The sequence below is a fragment of the Mchenga conophoros genome, linkage group LG3 (assembly GCF_057382185.1).
Source record: "Mchenga conophoros isolate Kocher_MC1m ecotype Shallow Benthic linkage group LG3, M_conophoros_male_GT1.1, whole genome shotgun sequence".
NCBI classification, from domain to species: Eukaryota; Metazoa; Chordata; class Actinopteri; order Cichliformes; family Cichlidae; genus Mchenga; species Mchenga conophoros.
Genome location: NC_140528.1, coordinates 22,650,053 through 22,671,927, shown reverse-complemented (window position 1 = coordinate 22,671,927; position 21,875 = coordinate 22,650,053). Strand labels below are relative to the sequence as shown.

At 39.2% G+C, this 21,875-nt stretch overlaps 2 protein-coding genes across 2 annotated transcripts in view; one reads left to right on the top strand and one right to left on the bottom strand.

Moving 5' to 3' along the window:
• Positions 1–21,875, top strand: part of LOC146577711 (NACHT, LRR and PYD domains-containing protein 12-like) — a 179,747-nt gene that overhangs the window by 57,577 nt on the left and 100,295 nt on the right. The gene's annotated exons all lie outside the window — the stretch shown is intronic.
• LOC146577717 (OX-2 membrane glycoprotein-like) lies at positions 13,628–14,534 on the bottom strand. The gene is made up of 3 exons (XM_085249571.1): positions 14,491–14,534; positions 14,028–14,401; positions 13,628–13,935 (listed from the first exon to the last, which is right to left on the bottom strand). Exons 1-3 carry the CDS (start codon positions 14,532–14,534, stop codon positions 13,628–13,630), a joined length of 726 nt encoding a protein of 241 aa, XP_085105697.1.

Below are 21,875 nucleotides of genomic sequence, written 5' to 3'. Positions count from 1 at the left end.
CAAATGGTATGTTATTTGAAATCTATATGAAATAATGACACATCTATGTTTTCCAATTTATTTATTTTTTTTGTATTTATTTATTTTTTCCACAGTTGTGTAAATCAGTCTGTCTGTGGACTGGTACAGCTGAAAAGCCGACGCAGCCAGTTCCTCTTCTTCTTCTTGGGTTTTTTCTCTGGCACAGTCTTAGCTTCAGTTTCGAGTTCAGCTGGATTGGTAGTTATCATTTTCTCTCTGTCTTCTGTTTGTTGTAGAGAGTCATGCAGAGACATCTCAGTTGATGTCAGGGAGTCTTCTTCTTCTTCCTTGTCCTGTTCTTTGGTGTCTTTTTCCACCAGAAGCTCAGATTTTCCATTTGCTGTGTTGGAATTTTGTTCATTTTGCTCCTGTGTGATTTTAATGTAGGACGCTTTGACTTCTTTCAACTCTTGATAAAGAGTCTCTACTTTCATGTCATGAAGCTCCTTGTTGGAGCAGAGCTGGGATTTAAGCTCACTGATTTCCATGTTCAGTGTCTCCTGGTCCTGCCTATGTTTGTCTTCCTGTTCCTTGAGTTGGTGTTGAGCTTCTAGGAGCTGTTGTTGGAGTGTTCCTATTTGCTCTTGTTGAGTCTTGTATTGGACTTCAAATTGAGCCTCCTTCAGACCTACACAGTCCGTGTGTGAAGCCTCTGTGGTTTGTGTAGAAGAATCCACACACTGCTCTGTGGTAGGGTCGCTGACGTCTTCGTGCAGGACACGGATCATGTCATCCAGCATGACAACTGCTTGGTTGTCCTTTGCTTGAACCTCTGTTTTGCTCTTATCAGGCTTATTATTATCATTAGCCTCCTCCAGTTGCTCTATGAGCTCTTTAATTGTTTCTTCATGCTGTTTTTTGTCGGCGATCATCTGTGCATGAAGTTTGGTCACCTTAGACTGGTAATAAGAAGCCCTCTTATTAGCAGCTACCAGTTTCCAGTAAAGCTCGTTCTGGTGGTTTTGGGAAGCTTGTAGTTGATGCCTGAGAGCAGCAATCTCACAACATGAATCATACTGGACTCTGCCATGATGGGGTATAAATCTGGGATTTGGCTGATGTTGCCACGTCCCTCCATTTGGCCCAGGGTTTTGTCCACTGGCGTTATTCATGTTTGCCTCTGTCTCCATATTCACGTCGTCCTTTGGTTCTGACATAGGGAGGGATTCAGGGTTTTCCCTTTCAGAGGTTCCTTCAGGGTTTCCTGACACTTCTTCATTTCTCAGGTTGCTTCCATCAGCCACGTTGTTTTGGGCTTCTAGAAGAGCCCGAGCATGCGCCCGAGTAATCGGTCGTCTGGGTTCTTCAGCCACTCTTTTCTGTTTTTGCCCCCTTTTTTTCTTGCCTTTCACGACCACTTCTGTTTGAACTTGTGCCAGAGGACGTGTTTCAGGATTTGGTGTTTGGGCTTTTTTGAGGTCATTTTCCGATCTTTGCAAAACTGTTATATTTGGGCTCACGACCACTTCCATCTGTGCTTCTGCCATTTTATATGCGTCTGCTTCAGCGTCTGCTTCAGCGTCTGCTTCTGCGTCTGCTTCTGCGTCTCTGTGTCTTCCTTATCTTGGTTTTAACAAACAGGTTGTTTTGTAGTTCTGCCACCAAAGAGTTGCTACAGTTGACTGAATTTCTCCTTCCAATGACAGAATGTGATGACATCACAGGCTTTGTGCCTTTGATGACATCACAGGCTTTGTGCATTTGATTCTGTGATTGGATAGTTTGAAAATAAAATGTCCACAAATGTACTTTAAAAAAAGTCATTTTATTTTGTAGTATATGTTGAATTAACACTATAAAAGCTACTCGACCAGAATTGCAGTTAAAAATAAAACAAAAGCAAAACACAAGTTTTTATAAATGGTTGTTACAAACAAACCAAAGGAGAAGACGACTGTTTAGTGGAAAAATATTAGACATGCTCTCTCATAATAACTGTGTAATAATGTAAACTAAGACATGTCGAAAACATTGATATTTAGTTAAAGGTATTTATTCAAACGATCCAATGACCAGCATGTTTTAGTGAATGTCTGTAGGCACTGGGAGCTTGGTGGTTGCCTAGGCGACAATATGTCATCTATGTTTTGTTTTTAATTCAGTTTCACTGGTGAAACTAAGAAACAACAGGCTGTAGAGGGACACGTTAACAGAGCTTTACTAACTCTTACTGTCATATCCAGTGTGGACAAATCTGTATAGATTTATATTAATATATTAATCATTCATTTGAATAACCAAGGATGCAAAATAAAAATCACAGGAGAGTTTATGAGACCAGGTCAAGTTCAGAGACACACGTTTAGCAGAGGTGAAGCCTCGAGGACAGCTGGCAGCTACACCCATGTATGACAGCACCCACCTGTCACAAAGAGCAGCCTTTCCATGCCTGACTCTGCATAATTGTCAGCATCCAAGCATTTTCAATGAGTCATCATCCTCAGAAATCATCCTTTGCACAGTTGTTATGAAGAGAAAAATAAACTTTAGAGCTGAAAATCAGATATGAACCGTGATCTGGGAGGGGAAGGGCACCTGCTGCCAGACAATGTTCACCTTGGAAAAAGTCAAAAGTGGTTTATAAATTTTGCCACAGGTCTGTTTGTCAGAGGGAGTTAGGCCATTGCTTCATAATTAAAGACTGATTAAGATGATTCATATTTTCTTAAAGGTTCTTTTTAGACCTCACCTTTTACACCTGCATTGAGTTGCTGCCATGTGATTGGCTGATCAGATATTTGCATTAATGAGTATTTGAACAGATCTACCTAATGAAGTTTTATATTTATGATGAAAATGCTTTGATGGTTCATACCTATGAAGTTACAGTATATCTGAAGAGCCTTAAAATATTTTTTTTACCATAGTAAACTTCAAAACAGACTTTATTATATGATATAGTTTTAAAAAAGGATAACAATTGACTTCAGCATAATATAAAATAATGTGTTTTCCCGATACCTGATTTTTAGCACTATGTATGCATTGGTCAACTTTCAGATCTATGAAGTTCAGCTCAGTTATCTATGTTTTCATTTTTAGTTTCCATTTGCATTTAGATGCACGGCCGATTCTCTGATGTGTGATCTGTTTCTACCTGTGCTGATGCTAGCAGGACTAAAGCTGATCAAGCAGCAGTAAATATGTGAAGCAAGGCTGAAGGATACACTCATAAAATGAACAGAATCATAAGAATATAACAGCACGAGCACTGCAAATGCAACTAAACCATGTTGACATCAAATGGTATGTTATTTGAAATCTATATGAAATAATGACACATCTATGTTTTCCAATTTATTTTATTTATTAATTTTATTTTTTCCACAGTTGTGTAAATCAGTCTGTCTGTGGACTGCCAGCCAACACATCCACAACACCAACAACTCAGACAGCACAAAGCCTTTTAAGTTGGCGAGGCGTGATAGCAAATGCAGCGCAGGTACATCCATCTGACCTGCAGCAGCATCGCAGACCACGCCCCCCCTCCACACCACTCTTTCCTCACAGTTGCTCGCCATCGTTGCTCTCAGAGGGCAGAAGGTCCCGATCGAAGTGCACAGGTAACTTCCCTTCACATTTCACGACAATGATCCTGTTAGTGAGGAGCCTGCCTTCATACTGGCAGCTGGGTTTCCTGGCTCCCTGATGCTTTAGCTTACATTTAATTATGCGAAACGTTGCGGTACTATACGTCATGCCGCTATTTTCATCGTAGCTCCCATCACCTCTACAAATGGATTTGACCTTTGCTGGAATGCTGAGGATGAATGTGTTGGTTTCCTTACAACTGTTGTCAAGTTTGTAGATATTCCTATTTGATATTTCTGTGTTACACAGCTTTTCAGTCATCTTAGCATCTACATGCTGTCTTCTAAACTTTTCATAAGGTGTTTCTTCAGGTCGGTGCTCGCTTGGTTGAAAATTGTTCACTTTGGAAAATCCGGAAGCAAAGAGCAGCACGAGCATCATGCAGACAAACAGTGTCTTCATCGTCTCCTGGAGAAGAAAACACATGGACATTTTTCCACATTAAGAATTTGGCAGATACATCCTTTTGGATCCTGAAGCTCAGCAAGTCGTCTTTGTGAGCTGCAAACACACACGACAAGAGGACTGATAGACCTTTTTCTTTAAATGAAAGAAGTCGTTTTATTTATAGTTTTCTTTTTTATTTATTTCTAATCATATATATTACTTTGTTCTCTGTTTATTTTTTATTTTTCAACTGTTAGGACGATTTCTAAATATCCTGAACAAGCCTGATCTGGACGGCTCCTGGAAGCAGATTCAGGCGTGATGATGTCATTTTCAACTGGAAAAAGAAGCTTTGAAAAGCTGAAGTAGTTTAAATGTTTAGATATTTAACCTTGTTGTATTACTTTATATTTTATATTCATCGTATTAAGACATCAAGATATTTGTTTTTGCCTTAAAATTTTGTGTTTTAATTTATACTTTTTGTTATTCTTTTTTTTAATTTTGTCATTTTGCCTTTTTTACTTGATGTGATTTGGATAAATATATATTTATATCTACAGATATATTGAGAGAGTTTTCCTCTGGGTTTCACAAGCCCATTTTATAGATAAAAGTCCAGGTCATAATAGATCCGGTTCATTAAGAACAAAGTTTAAATCCGATTTAATATAAAAGCCTTTCTGCACTCAGTTATTCTTTCCTGTCACATGTTTCAGTGTGCTCTGTAGTAACAATGACACACTGCAAAATAAAAATAATAAGACACTCACCTTTTTTTCCTTTACTAATGATGATGATTAACCTGCAGTGGTTCAGGTATAAGTTGGTTGTCTGGAACAGCAGGTGATGAAGATGTGGTGAAGGGTCTGTGGTTCATGTATATAGTGGGTTCATTACATAACTGGATAGGCAACATCTGACAGTCAGTTTAAATAAGATCTTGTTGTATTTGAACACAAATCAGCAAAAACAGGTCTCTCACCGTGCAAATATACAGCTTACGTAAGTTTAGTGTGCTCACCGAATGCAGTGTTTAGTGTAGCAGCAGAATTATGACAGTTTATGGAGATGTTCAACGTGAGCCTGCTGCCCAGCTTTAAAAGGAAAATCATTTTAAATGATACATAATAAGTTCTTACCAAAAGAGGAATGCAGACGGAGATGAGCAGAGATCTCTTCTGCAGTTCAGATGCTGCTGTGAGTTCTAGTTCACTTCTGTCACAGAGGAACAAAGTGTGTTTGGATCTGGACACTTTGATTTTTATACTTCTGATCAGCACCACCTCAAATAATCCTTTGCATCCACACCTACATCACTGGCCCACCACTTCTAGGAAACTTTAACACTTCCCTGCTTGTGACTCAGAAAGATAATGCAAATATGATGACCACTGACCACAAGAACCTGCATGTAGATGCAGCCTGTTTTTCCACATCTGGCTTTAGAACAAAAATTAATGCACAAACAAATAGATTTAAAATAAAAAGATGTGTTGGTATATTTTGACCTTTCAAATAAACTATTAACACTTCTTTTTTCCCTTTTTTAAGTATAATTTTTGGCAAATAAAGTGAGTGTTTTGACCATTTGCAGTTAAAATGTTGAACAATCTTTTTATTTTTGTTTTACTACCAGTTGGTTGTAATAATTTCATATGAGGGTTTAAATGGATGTATAACAAAACAAAGGATAAAAGTATATATAAAAGTATATTTAATGAAGCTGATCGAACAACAGTGCAATATGGCATGATGACAGTGTTTACAATTTTGGCAGGAGAACAAAAGATAAATATTATAAAATACAAGACATGAAAATCTCAGAGGTCAGGGGTCGGGGGCCCAGGAAGTCTGACCCGCAGATTCCAGGTCTGACTTCGAGTACATAAAATATCATCTTTCTTGTGGGGAAGGAGCCTGAGTTAGAGCAGGAAGTTACACCATATTGATATTGTTGGGGTAGCCTCAATGCCAGTGTTGGACTCTCCAGTTTCCTTGAAGGAGGTTTGACTTTGTGCCATCGTTGGCTGGACTCTGTGCTCATTGATATCCCCGTATCAGTGAGTTAAGACACCATGCATTTATTTTCTGTGTGGCACACAACAAGAAAACAAGCCAAGAGAGAACACATCAGCCTCCAATGACAGTTTATTAAAAGGTTTATTGGAGGTTATTTGTTGTGTTATTGAACCTGTGTGCTAATGAAAGAGTGTCCTTAATAAACGTACTCCATAAGGAAGTGTGTTCACAAGTGCACAGAACACATTAGGGCACAGGTCAGTGATCGATTTTACAATTGTATTGTCAGATCGATGGACACTTTCGGATACTTGGATATTCAGGTGATTAGAGGAGCAGAGATGATCAGCTGATCAGGATTTGGTGGTGTGTTGGATCAGGTGGTGGAGAGATACAGGACAGGCCTGACATACACAAACGTATAGTGAAGGTGCAGAGGCTCAGATCTGTGACATCGTCCCAGCTCAGTGTCCATATTTAGATGTAACAGTGCTATAGACTTTACCTGACAACTTGTATGAGTAATGTTTTCATCTCAGGCATGTCAATTTCATTTGTGAATATATTTTTAATACTTGTACAACAGATTTTTTTGAGTGTTAAATAGAAATTATATGCTGAAACTGAAGTGATGGGTCGCACTCTTTAGTTCACCCCTGCTCTCGAAACAATGTAGGTGGTCCAGTTAACATATTTACATTTTTTCATTTGCTGTTTCACTTGCAAAATATTTCCAGTGTGACATTTGATCAGGTCTTGTAAACCTTGTCGTTAACCAAGCAGTCACTCCCAGGCTGCTGTGCTGATCACCGGATCTTAACTTCATTGTCACAGTGCACTCAGAACAAAACAGGCATGCAGAGATATGAGTCACAGTGACATTAAAACTGATGAAGACCGTCGTCGTTAGAACCAGCAAACTGAACGAACTAAAAAAGATCATCTAAATTCAACTGGTCTAAAATATCAGGATCTCAGTGTTAAGTCCATATTTTTGAAGTAGAAGCTTTTACTGGTTTTACTTAAGAAAAAGAAATAATAAGGAATTGTTTTGGAATTTGTCCAGGTTAACAGATGAAATCATGTTCAGTGCTTTGTCCTGTCAGTAAACACAGATTCTTTATTTGCACTGAATGGGACCGCATATAATTTCACTGCTTTTGGCGTAATGACAATAAAAGATAGTTTCAAAGTCTGACCTGCAAAGCCCGTCCACCCAGTGTCCTCCTCAGTCATGCTGGTTGCATGATTGCTGTAGAAGTGCTAAACTACTGTGACCTGATTAATTGAACTGAGCTCACACTGCAATAACTAATCAGTGAGGTGGTAGTTTAAGTACTTCATTACCAAAATGTATAAATGAAGTACATCAGAAGATGTTGGGGAAGAAGGACTTCACCGGGTGGGCCTGGACCCCCGAGGCCTGTCCCTGTGCCGACCTCGTCTGAGTCTAATAGATTTATAAGATAGAGCTCATCAAAAGACTAAGATATGAATATAAACATGATATTTGTCAGTTTAATTTAATGTTAAGTTGAACTGGAGTTAACCACAATCCTTTACTCTTCCAACTCCTCTACTTTGTCTAACAGTTAGCTTAGCTTAGCCTAGCCAAGTTTTCTTTGCAAAATTGCTAATTGCATGGTTTCAAATTGCAGTTTTGATTTTAAGTGGACTAATTGTTCAGACCTGCTCTGGGGCCTGTCTGAAGTATTAAATTGACATATATTTGTCTCAACACCTACGCAGGAGAACTTTTTTGTAAGTGTGAAATGGAAAATAGAAGAAGAAGTAGAGATGTGGGTGTTCCTATTTACATGTTTTTATTTTCTGTTTCTTTAGCCAAACATGTTATTTGATCAGAGCACCTGCCTGTACACCTGCTGTTAACCAAGCAGTTATTTTCAAGCTGCTACACTGATCACAAAGTCAGGACATATGAATGACAGGAAGTGTCCAGTGTCACGTACCGATATTAATGACAACAATGATGGGTCAAAGCAACATATGATGAACATTTATTACGATATCCTGATAAATGTAATGCAGCGGGATAACTTCTACAGTTATTATGTTAGTGATGATGCCTCTTTGCTTTTCATTTATTCACAGCTTTGTGGCGTACGATGGAGTGTCAGGGCCACATTAAGATGATAACCTGCCACGGCTGCAGTACCCTCTACAACACGGCTTGTGTCGATGATTTAGTGAAGCAAACTGATCAGCTGTCTCATTGTGTCTTTTGTGTGTTTGGTTTTGTGTTTTCAATGAACTGAAAGCCCTCTTTAATGCACGAGGGTGTGACCATCCACATTCTCTCATCTGTCCAGTGTCAGCCATTCATTTTGTGCAAATGGTCAAGTCTTCCAAGTGTGCGTGCTTTTCCTTCTGACCAGATGCAGCTTTTTGCACCATAACTTTATTGTCCTGATACTGATCCCCACACTGTGTATGTGCACTAAAACAGCAATCATTTCACTGCTCAGGTTACAAAATGTCATAAGATGCTGCATGGCCGTACAAGATAGACTTTGGTTAGCAACAACTCTCTGAGGCTTCAACTGTGAAGCAGAACGCTGTCTTATCCGGCTAACTTCAAGAGCCAAGTTATCCTTTGAACCTAATCTGCTCCAAAGCAATTTATGTTCCAAATGTGAGATCACCAGGTACAAAATCACCACCTACTAACCAGTAAGACCAAAAAAAGAACAAAATAAATAAAATCCCCGATCCTGGAAGGTCCCTCAGACCGCTGTGTGCAGAGAGTAGGAGTGTAAAATTTTTCAGCAGAGTCTGACGTCTTTGTCTTTCCATGATTAGCAACGATAATGAACATAGATTCTCTACAACTTTACTGTTTTGGAAGTATTAATATATGATCCTAAAGCAGGACACCTGCACTGTAATTAATGACCTCACATCACATGTTTAAATTATGCTTTTACATTTAACCTTTTAATCAGACCAACAACAAGCTCATACTCAATTTTAGCAGCAGCCATTGTGACACTGATGATAAAACTTGTGTAAAATTGCAAAACTGTAAAAAGAAATAAAAAAAACAAACATTTTTGTAGCTCAATGTTGAAATTACAGGTAACTTCACTGGTTGGCTGTTTCACCTGTAACACTTCAAAATAACATGCTGAGGTTTAATAGGTTATAAGGAATATACTCTGAGCCCTGAGCAGTGTTGTGCTAATAAGAGACGTTTTGTGTGCGCAGTGAACCAGTAAGTTTTGTATTTCATAATTTATTGAGTTTCTATTATCCTTTCTGACCTGCGTTAATGAAGCAGTCATTAGAGCACCATGTCCGCTAGAATAGTTCTGTAGTTTGATGCTTGAGTCGTTGCAGACTTGTTGAAACTCCCTCACCCGTCAAAGCAGCGTCTTTGTTATTCGCCTCCAGCAGATGGCAGTGTTTCACTGTCTGATGGCTGTCTGAAGCTTCAGCTGGATTATCCTTTTGCTATGTTTGCCATGTTACAGTGGGGAGGAAAAACTCGTTTTTAACAGGAATATCTAGACATGAGTGATTACTGCAGTGGGGCACTATCTGTGCTATCTATAAGAAATGTTAGCAACAATAAAACTCTGAGGATCAGGGCTCCATTTCACTCCAGTGTTCAGTGGCATTTTAAAAGAGTGAATACCGACGCTGAATGTCTTTGTAAAGCAAAAGCACTTTGTTAGCCTTTACAGAGCAAAGCTATGGATCAATGTGCAGTGAAGAAAAATCGAGGTGGCCAGTCTGTCCTTTCCTAACCAATCACAGAGCTCCTTACATTGCACCATGTGGCTAATTTGTGTTTTACTGATATTGCTGGGCTGCTGTCAATCATTTTGTCTTTATATTACAACAGAGCATTGACCTTTAACCTGTTTAATTCATACTGAGTATTTAAAAAAATGTATTGTCATAATAAATTCTGCCTCACTGAAACACCATTTTGTATTAGCCTCTATCACCTGACTTGTCACTGATGATATCACTGCATGAGCAGGCGAGCGGTAGCGGCGGGGGGGTGTAGGTGAAGCTCGTGAAGAACAAAATTCTGTACGAGCGGACGCAGTGAGTCCAATAACCAGGGGTAACTGGAAATAAGGTGTTGTAGGCTGGCTTCCACAGTGTAAAGAGACACTTCTCCCTCATGCTCTAACAGCTGGTAAATCAATTTAGAAGCAGAGTCGATAACGGCCTCCTGAAGCTCCCTAGGTGGGGTGACTGCCGCTGGATCCATATCTGGCTGGTCCGTACTGTCACGGCGGGTGAGGAGAGCCGTGTGAAAATAATAAATGAGGATCCAATCGCAGGCAGTAGTGGAGAAGTGAAGGTGGTTTATTGAACACAAAAATAAATATGGACAACAGCAAATGGAGCACGAACTAAACTAGACTGGAAACAACTAAACTACAGAGCACAAACCTGGACAAGAACGAGCAGAGGAGAGGAGATGAGATGAGATGAGATGAGATGAGATGAGATGAGATGAGATGAGATGAGATGAGATGAGATGAGATGAGATGAGATGAGATGAGATGAGATGAGATGAGATGAGATGAGATGAGATGAGATGAGATGAGATGAGATGAGATGAGATGAGATGAGATGAGATGAGATGAGATGAGATGGACAGCAGGGAGAACACACGGGTGAGACATGGTGGACACACAGACGGACCAGCAACTACAATGACAGAGGACACGACTTAAATACACAGAGAAACACAGGGGAATTACACACAGGTGGTGGACACAGCTGGGAATAATCACCAAGACGAGACAAAGGTAAAACTGAACACACTCACATGAGACGCAGACCTTCACTATAAAACAGGAACAAGAAACCATCACACTAAGACGCAGACTCGACATAGAGAGAGAGACAGAAAATGACACATGGAACTAAAGTAAACCTGCAAAAACATGACAACTCAAAATACTGGGTCAAACTGACCCAGAACCGTGACAGACTTTCTATAATGTTTTGCTTGAGCATGTCCTGCTTTTCTGTAATGTTATTTCTACAGCCTCTTATTTCTAACCTCTTGTGTACCTCTTTTCAACCACTGGGAGGCGCTACAGCTTCATTCCTTTCACACTAAGGCAGCGGTAGGGAACTCCAGGCCTCGAGGGCCGGTGTCCCTGCAGGTTTTAGACGTTCCCTACCCCTGCACTAAGGCCTTTGAAATCTTCATTAACACTGAGCTTGAAATTTCTATCAGTCGAATGCAAAGGAGTCCTGTGGTTGTAGGACAGAGGTAGGGAACGTTAATCTGCCATCATTTAGATTATATGACAACAACCTTCAAATCTGAAGTCTCAGAAATCTGCTTCATGTACAAGTTCCTCCAATAATCAGGGCTAATATCACCAAATTGTACATAAACAGACTTTTACATGTTAAATATTTCTCAAATATGGGGAAAAAAACAATATAAAATACTATATTATTAACAAAATATCTTAAGATACAGCTACAAATTGCTTGAAACATTTGCAATGAAATATATAAGACAGCTTTATTGTCAGTGAGGACAAAGTTATAGTGATGCTGTGCTGGAGTGTTCAAAAGAAGACAGAGACATGAAGTATAAATATTGTATAATATTAAATATAAGAAAGAACAAAGTTATAAAAACATTAATAATTGAAATCTGCAACAATATTCACATAAAGTGTAAAATACAGAGTTAACTGTTTAATAGGTAAAGTTTAGGTCTTGCAGTCGAACAATGATCCCAAACACAGCAGCAAATCTACAGCAGAATAGCTGAAAAGCAAAGTCCAGACCTCAACCTGGGACATTCAGAGAGCTGTGCTTAAATAAATGCCCACAAACCTCAAAGAACTGAAGCAACGTTGTAATGAAGAGTGGGCCAACATTCCTCCACAACAATATGAGAGACTGATAAAGTCAAGCAGAAAACAATTAGCTCACATTTGTGCTGCTAGAAGTGTTTCTAGTTATTCACAGGACTGTAGTTTGAATTTAAAGAAATGTGAAAGTGCACTGAAATTAACATAAAGTTATTGCAATTTTTAAAAAAAATCAAGAAATCTAAGAGGAAGAAACAATGTAAACCACACAATTGTTTTCCTTATATTCTCCACACGGCAATGCACATAACAGACATAAAATATTTGCATTTATCAATAGAAAATATACAATTTTTCCATAGTCATAGCCAGGCCCGATTACTGCCAAACCTGTGCTGAATCAATCACTTAAACAGGACCTGTCTGACAAAGTAGAGTAGACCAAAAGATCCTCAAAAACTACACATCATGGCGCAATCCAAGGAAATTCAGAAGCAAATAAGAAACAAAGTAATTGAGATCTCTCAGTCTGGAGATGCAACGTCAAGATGAACAGAATCCAGTTTCTGGGATCCTGAAGGAGAATGTCTGGCCATCTGTTCACGACCACAAGCTGAAGTGCACTTGATCCAAAGCACACCAACAAGTCCACCTCTAAGCAGCTTAAGTAAAACAAAAGAAAGACTTTGGAATGGCTTAGCCAAAGTTCATACGTGAATCTGATTGAGGTGCTGTGACCTTGGAAAGGTGGTTCATACTCAAAAACCCTCCAGTGTGGCTGAATTACAACAATTTTGCAAAGATGAGTGGGCAGAAATTCTTCCAGCACCTCGTAAAGGACTCATTGCCAGTTATCCCAAACGCTTTATTGCAGATGTTTCTACTCAGGGTGGCCCAACCAGTTATTAGGTTTAGGGGGCAATCACTTTTTCCACACAGGGCCATAATAATGGCCGCCTTAATAATAAATGCCTTGATTTAGGAACTACTTTTAATGTTTACTTGTGCTATTTTGCAAAAAATAAAATCTCTGCAAAAACATCAAAACTGCTGACCATCTGACCTCAATATGAAATTATTAATCTTTTGACAAAAACATTTAGATTTGTAAAAATAAAGAAACCATAGAGGAACAAACAATGTTGTTTGCTACGTTCTAACATGGCAATCTAAATAACAGTAATGCAAACATATATATTTATCAATAAAAACAGATCGCCTTTTCACTGTTACAAAAGTCAAGTATATCAGTGTTTGTTCAGCTTTCATAAATGTAAGTTTGTAAGTACATAGTACATTTTTTGGTCCAACTTCTTTTAATACATGCAACACATTTCAGAACATTTGGGACAGAGACAACAAAAGACTGGAAATACTTCGTAAAAATCTGGTGAAACACTTTAAAGCCAGTGGGATTAAATGGGAAACATAAAATTTAATACTAGACAAAGACCGATTGAATCATGAAGCAAAGAATTAATAACTAAATCACAAGTAGAAAATGTTATGCAGATATTATTGGATAGATTTTGGTGTAGAAAAAAATGACAAGAAATGAAAAATGAAAGTTATCTGGTCTTTTTCTTTAAAGAGTAGCCTACTGCAGAGCAGCAACACTGACAAAGACCATCATCACCAATACTGCAGCTAATACAATGATCCAGGAGGAAACTTGAAAAAGCAGGAAAAATGTGACACTGATCAAAATGAATACATCAATTATTGATCAAAGAGAAAATGCATACTAGCACAATGCATTGTTATTGCATCTCAGTTTCTCACCATCACTGATAATCTGACGTCTGCTGGACCTCAGGAATCGTCTCCATCACCTCTCTGTGAGGAGCAGAGAGCACTCGTGCTGCACATCCCACCTGTGTGCTGTGTTTACGTGAACCTGAGAGCACAGCTGTAGTGGTGACAGTGAATGTAGCGTTGGTGTTGGACACACTGACAGTGTTGTACTGTGAGAAGCTGAGGTCTTGTTGTGAGAGTGTTACAGTGGGAGCAGGTCGACCAGTGGCTGAACAGGAAACAACCCACTCTTCAGTAGAGTTTGACTCTCTGACATCAACAACAGGTTCATGCAGCTCTGTGAAGGATCAGGAAATATTGCAAGGAATATGTTGTTGAAAGGAAATCAGTTTCTAGCACATTTAAACACATTAATGCAAAAGTTCTTACCATAGACTTGGAAGCAGGTTCTACCAGTGAAGGAGCCTTCAGGATAAGTGTTAAACAGACAGTGATAGCAGCCTTCATCCTGCTCCGTCACATTCCTGATGACTATGGAGCAGTTCTGTAGTCCAGTGTATTTAAACTTGACTTTATCGTTAAAGCCATCATTCACTCTCTGACCATAGTACTTGCTGTAGGTGGCAACATTTGTCTCCACATCACGTGAGATTTTCTGCCATGTGACCTGAAGGACGTCTTTAGTGTCCAAGAGCTGACAGCTGAATTCAGCATCTTCTCCCACTGCTGCCAGCACAGTCTGCTGTGTTTGGACCACTGCTGTTAGAGCTGCATGGAGAATAACATGAGTTAGAGATGTGGAACTGAGAGGTATTGATGGGAAGGATTAAACAATCATTCGGGTCATGGAGTAGTCTGTGTTTTAGGCTCAAACAAATTGACATATGGGTACCACTTAAATGTGATGTAGACTATAAATATAAACCTGACACTCATTGTTTCATACTGTATGTTTCAGGGACATTTTCTTTCATCTATAAAAAAAAAGTAAGACAATTCAGTTAGCTACCAACTAAACAAAGAAAGTCAGATAGATGTACAGATCGTGTCTATATTGGTTCTGTTGGTCCATGACCAATTCTGGAGGTCTGTACTGCATTTGAACTTTTTCAACAATTTAGAGGTCCAACCATGATTTAAGCTGGACATCAATATGGCGTTCAACATTAGAACCTTGGACTTGATGTATATTTGTTGGACATCATGTAGATATCTATGACAAGTGCAGGGAATTTAAAGGTTTAATTGAGGTCATATTTTTTATTTACAAAATATCAATATTGGGGTTACAAAACAATCCCTTCAGTGGACCAAAAATGAATTATAAAACCCATCACTTCAACATAACCAATACCAGGACTGGTATTGACTGGTAACTCGTGCTACTGTAGAAATTCCCATTGATTTTCTACATTTTCCCAGAGGCCTCCCCTTCTGTGGATTACTAGTATGTCATTTATTAATTTGTGCCTCAATTATTTCAGATCAGTTATTTCACTGGGGAAGCCCTATATTGCCCACTTCCTAATTTCAGCACAGTTTGATCTTTCTCTTTAGCATGTATGTAACTTTGGCTTGTTGAGATTTTGGCATTACTTCTGTCATAAACATTCTCTCTCAGACATAACTGACTAAGATTTCTGTGGTTACCCAGAACATTTTAATAGACTTTTTGTAATCAATCAGGTCTTCAACCCCTTCTTTTTAAAATAGTGTATAAACCGTATGTATGTGTGAAAGACTGTTAATGTTTTGATAAATTGTTTATTTTAGAACAATTGGTGAGTGTGTTTAGCCACTTCACACTACTACACTTTGCTCTAAACTACATTCCTTCTCTGAACAGTATATATGTGAATGGACTGACGGATCTTTTCATTTCAAATGTTAAATAATTGTCAGTAAACTACTTATGACCTTAATGTCATAGAAAGACTGAAAGACATCCATTGAAAACAGGGTGCAGAAATTTAAGGTGCCAGGCCAATATCCACCACCCTGGAAGTCCTTAACTGAGGGGGACCACATTAGGTCACAGCTGGTGCAGCTCACCACTGGCAGTGCAAGGTTATAACGGCCTTTAGGAAGGATAAGGAGAAATCCAGTCATGGCTCAACAAAGACATTCATTTGTTTCATGTTGTTTTCAAAGCGGTCTGGTAAATCCAAATGACCTTTGACAGGTGCCCACATATACTGCGGGCCGAGGGTAATTCAAAACAATGTAGCAATGTACAATTTGCACTAAAACACATATATTGTGTATGTAGTGTGTGACAAAAGAGCAGCTTACCATTTATGGTTACTGAAAGAAATCTCCGTCTGTGGATCGGGTTTCCTTCGAGGCGTGAGCACCTATCAGCAGAGATTGTCCATAACCTATAGAACTCAAAGAAATATTCTCAAGTAACAGTCAAATATGCCATTCAGCGTGTTAGTTACGATGTCGGGAGCAGCTGGGAGAACAAAACGACACAGAGACTGTACGGGTTGCTTTCCCAAAACCAACTCAAAGGTTTATTCATCAGACAACAGTATATATAGAGGAAAAAGGTTCGTCTGTCAACAGATTCTCAGTTCAAACCGGTACAGACCAAATAAGGGAACGTCTTCCTGCCTTGTGAGCAAAGAAGTATCCTTTGTATAGTTTATCAGTTCAGCTACAATTTATGATCATCCCAGCAAAATACACTCCTAGACACAGAATACAGAGTTCTTTCATTAGTGAATTCTGAAACGAACCACCTGGCCTTTAACAAGCTCCTTTCTAAGAGATAAGGAAGGGAGGATGGGAGTAAGGAAGTGATCTCTGTGGTGTTTTCAACCTTGAGGTACCAACCTGTGATTCTTACACATTAATTCTTAGGTTACAGAGAAAGAGAAAAACAACTAGTAAATGGGCCTTATTGAGTAACAGTTTTCCTGTATAATATCACTATAAAACAATATCCTGTAAATGCTACCATGGTATCAAAATATCACAACAGTTACAAGAGCCACAATTGCACCGGGTGAAACCTCAACGTTACAGAGGTTTCACTCTGGGGCCTTGAAAGAACGTTTATCATGGTTTAAGGATTTGTTTTTTATTCAGTGGTCAGACTGGAGAGCACTGCAGCGGGTGTTTAATGAGGTCGATAAGACTATCAAGAGAGACAAGGTCAACTCTTCTTATGAGAATATTAGGAAGCGTCTTGTATATGATCAGCTCGCACATGGCCCGAAGATTGGTTTACCTTCTGCCATGTTCAGGCCAAAAATCATCAAAAACCTTGAGGACAGAAAAACAAAAAAACAAAACAAAAGGTAGGTTGTCTCTGTGTGAGAGACGTTGGCATTAAACCCGATATTTTTAAAAAAATGCAATGTGTGGATTTCTTTTACAGACAACATCTGCCATATTGTGGACCGCTCAGAGTCTCCCCCTCCAGCACTGCTAATCCAGACTCCACCGACTCCGCCCCCCTCTCCAGGATGCTCACAGGACTCTGCAGGATCACACCCGTCTGAGGAAACGGAACTCAACATTAAACTCGCAACCTTCCACCTGCTGTCGATGGCACTGAATGAGTATGTGCAGGAAATATGTTATGAATGCCAATCCGGTCACCCCAGCCAGTTACAACACAGTTGCCTGTTTGAGCTGCCTGTGTTTTTCTTCGAGATCTACTATGATGAGGTGATGGAAAAGCTCCGGACGCCCCGATTCATCCCGGCCATCCGTCTGTTTGTTTGCTCATACAGTGTCAGTGAGGCTGAAGCACAAATCATCAGCACTGCAGAGCGTCTTCTGTGTGAACTGAGATCAGTGCCGCACATTGTTTGCACCACTGATGAGAATGTCGGATACCTGCTAAATACCAATCATCACACCCGCGGAGTTAAATCAGCGCTGCTCCACATGATTGGAAACTACTGGTCTGGGAGACACAAGATTTAATGCACATCTGTTATAAAAACCTTACTGTGCACTACACAGAAAATGAAATAAAAACGTATGCTAACACTTTTTTCTGGTCATTTGTATTTGTGTTTGGTCAGAGTGATTATGGAAAACACGCTGAGAAAAATATATCACAACCCTGCACACCCAGGGGGTTTAGGAAGTGTAAAGAAGCTCCGTATCGCTGTCAGTGAGGCAACAGGCTTAAAGCCGTCATTACCTGACGTGGAGCGTTTTTAAAAGGAGATGACACATATACTCTTCATAAACCTGCAAGGATAGAGGACACAGAAATGCAAGGATACAGAAATGCAAGGATACAGAAATAGAGTTTTGGTTAACGGGACTGACAAACAGTTTCAAGCTGATTTGGTTGACATGCGTGAATATTCTGCGGATGATGATAATGTTAGGTACTTATTGACATGCATAGATGTGTTTTCTAAGTATGCATGGGTTAGGTGCCTTGAAACCAAGACAGGACAGGCTGTTGCTGAGGCTTTTGGTGATATTCTGAGAGAGGGCCGTGTGCCTGAAAAACTCCAAACAGATTTAGGGAAGGAATTTTATAATAAACATTTAAAAAACTAATGGAGCAGCATAACATCACACATTTTTCAACCTTTAGTGAAATGAAATCATGTGTGGTAGAGCGTTTTAACCGCACCTTAAAGGGGAAAATGTGGAAATACTTAACATCAGTTAACTGGCCAAGATATGTTAATGTGATCCAAGATCTTGTACAGTCCTATAACCTGTCTTATCACAGCTCTATCAAACTGACCCCACCGAGGTGTGCAAAGATAATGAGAAAGCAGTCTTTAACACCCTGTACAAAATGAAACCCCCAAAACCGGTGACTTTTAAATTTAATGTGGGCGATACAGAGAGAATATCTAAACTACGAGGCATATTCTGAAAGGGTTACCATCAGACCTACACAGACGAGTACTTTACCATAAAGGAGCGTTTAGGAAGAGACCCTCCCGTATACAAACTAGAGGATCTCACAGGAGCTGCAGTGAAAGGTGTAATTTACGAACCTGAGATACAGCAGGTGACTACTGACAAAAACAAAAGGTTTAAAATAGAGAAAATACTTGGCAGAAAAAAAGAGGCACTTGGCACTTGAGTTTCCGAGCATTTTTATCCTGAGGTTATAACACCTATTGTTTTAAATGAACCGTATGAGGTCGGTGTTATAGAATTTCAATACCCAAGACTATGGTTGTCTTTTCCACAATCAGATTCGCGAGTGGAAATTTATGATCCAGTCAAAGATGGAGCATTGTCCATAACCGTGATTGAGCTGTCTGTGGGGCATTATGCATCTGTGGCGCAGATAATAAAACATTAAAACATAACACCGACATTAAAACACAATACAGTGAAGTTAGTAACTATGTTAGTGTTATGGGCCCTATAGGGGCACAGTTCTCACATTTAGAGGGAGACTGGCAGGAATCTTAGGATTCAAATCAGAAGACCCGTTTGTACTTCTTTATAAAAACACATACGCACCACATCCTGCAGACGTATACGGCGGAAAATAGAACATTTTTATTTATGCAGATATTGTTGATTACCAGCTTGTGGGTGACGCCCATGCGCGGCTATTAAGAGCAATAAATATAACAGACGATGACCGTCGGGGAGCCATTCTTCAATTTGACAGCCCACACTACACACCAGTCTCCAAATCCTTAATCGATGACATAGAAATTGATTTGATAGACGACCAAAATCAACACATACCGTTTTTCAGGCTGGTGGCGAATTGAATGGTTATATTGGGACCAGCACGCAATGTGGCGCAGGTCTGGGAGGTTTGTTCAGCAGCCTGTTTAGAATTGCTGTACCATTGTTTAAAAAAGGAGTCAGCACAGTCAAACCCCACCTAAAAACAGCAGCATCAGGCATAGTGTCTGATGTGATATCCAACATAACCAAGCCAACATCTACTAAGCAGGATGGCAACGGCTTGTATGTGTATACACCCAAACCTTCTAAGACCCCTCCCACTGCACTTCTTTTTTAGCTGTCTGTACTGTTGATCAGTCATTTTGATCAGTCAGTCTTTACTGAAGAAGTATTTTAGAATATTTTCCCTAACACAGTACTGTTGATCAGTCAGCGGGATAACACCTTTCAAAACATTGAGCGATATCTCACACAGAGCATTAATAAAATCCATGCTTGCATTACAAATAATATTCCTCCGTACGCTGGGTGGGGATTTATACAACAACTCCAACAGTGCAATGTTTCTCTGCATCCGTGAATACGACATCCTTTTTACCGCTTTAGCCGTTTTTTGGGGATATAAACAACTTGACGATCTGACAACAAATTGGTTCTGAGTCTTAAATAGTCAGGCGTCTTAGATTTATAATCAATTAGAAGATACCCGTATGGGGTGGATGTGGCATCATTAAAAGCTTCTAAGAAGTATTTTGTATTACCTGGAAACATCTGTCTACCTAAAACTGAAATTTGATATTTATCTCTGGGGTTGTTAAACAGAATTAAATAATTAGTGTTCAACGAAATTGTTGCATAAACAAATTCTGAACTAAATACATGCAGCTCAAGTTCCTATGATGAACGTATTGTGTGAACACATTTTGAACTTCTATGCTGTCAGACGCAGTATTCATCACATCGTTCTTATCCGGAGGTAAAAGGACATCGTCACTCAGAGACTCCGGTATACCATTCACAAAGGTGATTTTTCTTATATATATATATATATATATATATATATATATATATATATATATATATATATATATATATATATATATATATATATATATATATATATGTGTGCGCAGGACCCTCAAGCTCCCAGGCCTCTGGTAGAGGACCCGAGCTTGAAGGATAAACCGCCCGCAGGGGCGTGCTGGTTTTTTTTTATAAATATGTATATATATATATATATATATATATATATATAACTGATTGTATCTGCAGTTTACAGTGAGCACTGAGGGAAGTCAGAAGTGGGTTTAAATTGGGATTCTGGGTAAAAAAGGGGGTGTAGGAAGTAGATTTAGGACATTTCACATTTCACAGGTGCTGTCTTAGAGCTTTATTTATTTGTTGTGGATAGAAGTAATTATGACAAAATAATAATGAAACATTGAAAACATAAAACCCGTTGAGGGGACAGATAGGGTTGGGCAATTGAAAGGTTTCATTTTGTTTAGCATAATCTCTTTTGTTATATTTTAGCCTTTTAACATGCAGGTAAACTTAATGGGATAAATTAGGAATTATGTCGTGTTTCTTAGCAAACACGAAAAGGGAAGAACTGTCATGTAATTAATATATTCTTAGTGCTTATTTTCTAATTATATTGTTTTATGTACTTTAATAATGAAGGTTTGTAAAGCAAGGCCACTTTTGACTCACAAACTAAGTGCTCAGCCAGACTGAAAAACAGGAAGTTAGTGTAGAAATATACAAGCATATTAATAAATACAGGAAGCCAGATAGAAAAAACAAACTTGTACCATATAAGGAGTTGTTGAAACTGTGTGACGTGTAAAGTACCAAAATAACACCTATATGAGACACATTTTTAGCTTCTAATGTTAGAGATCCTACAACTGCCATTGGGCCCATCTGATCTCTTCCGGAAGATGATTGAATAAAGAATTATAAATGTTTTGACCACTATGAGTCGGGTTTTCTCTGTTCTATCATGGGGATCAAAGAATCGGGTTTTAATACCAGTCCACTGCTGCCACCTGTGGCCAAGTGCCATAGCCTACTACTAGATGAACTTGTGACACACATCTGCAGTAGAGGCTGAGTGGCTGCTCTCACACCTGGAGCATCCAAATTGACCCACAAACACGCTGAAAGATGCAATGCCATCAATGTGGATTGTCCAGACTGAGAGACCTCTTCCCTCTGACCCCTCCCCAAACCCTCAAACCCTCCTACCCACCTCGACATACAAACTCTGTGTGGCTTCACGTGTTCTGTTGATGTTTACATGATCGAAATAACTTGAACACAAACAAACAAAGAGGAAGACCGCACCGGAAGGAAACAACTACAAGTCCCAGCATCCTCTGTGTTTAGGGAGGTGCAGTGAAAGTGAAAGTATTGAGCCTCCGTTCAGAGCAGCAGGAGGAGGAAGGTGGAGCTGAGGCAGGTGAGTGTTAACATGAATATGTTTCTTCTTATGACATAAAATAATTCCACGCTGTACACTGACTTCATTTACTGAGGTTATATTTATCGAGTTTTTATTTCCTGATGTTCGTATGTGTCATACGTATTCCAGTCGCCAATTCTGAATTATAACTAACATTAAAAACACAT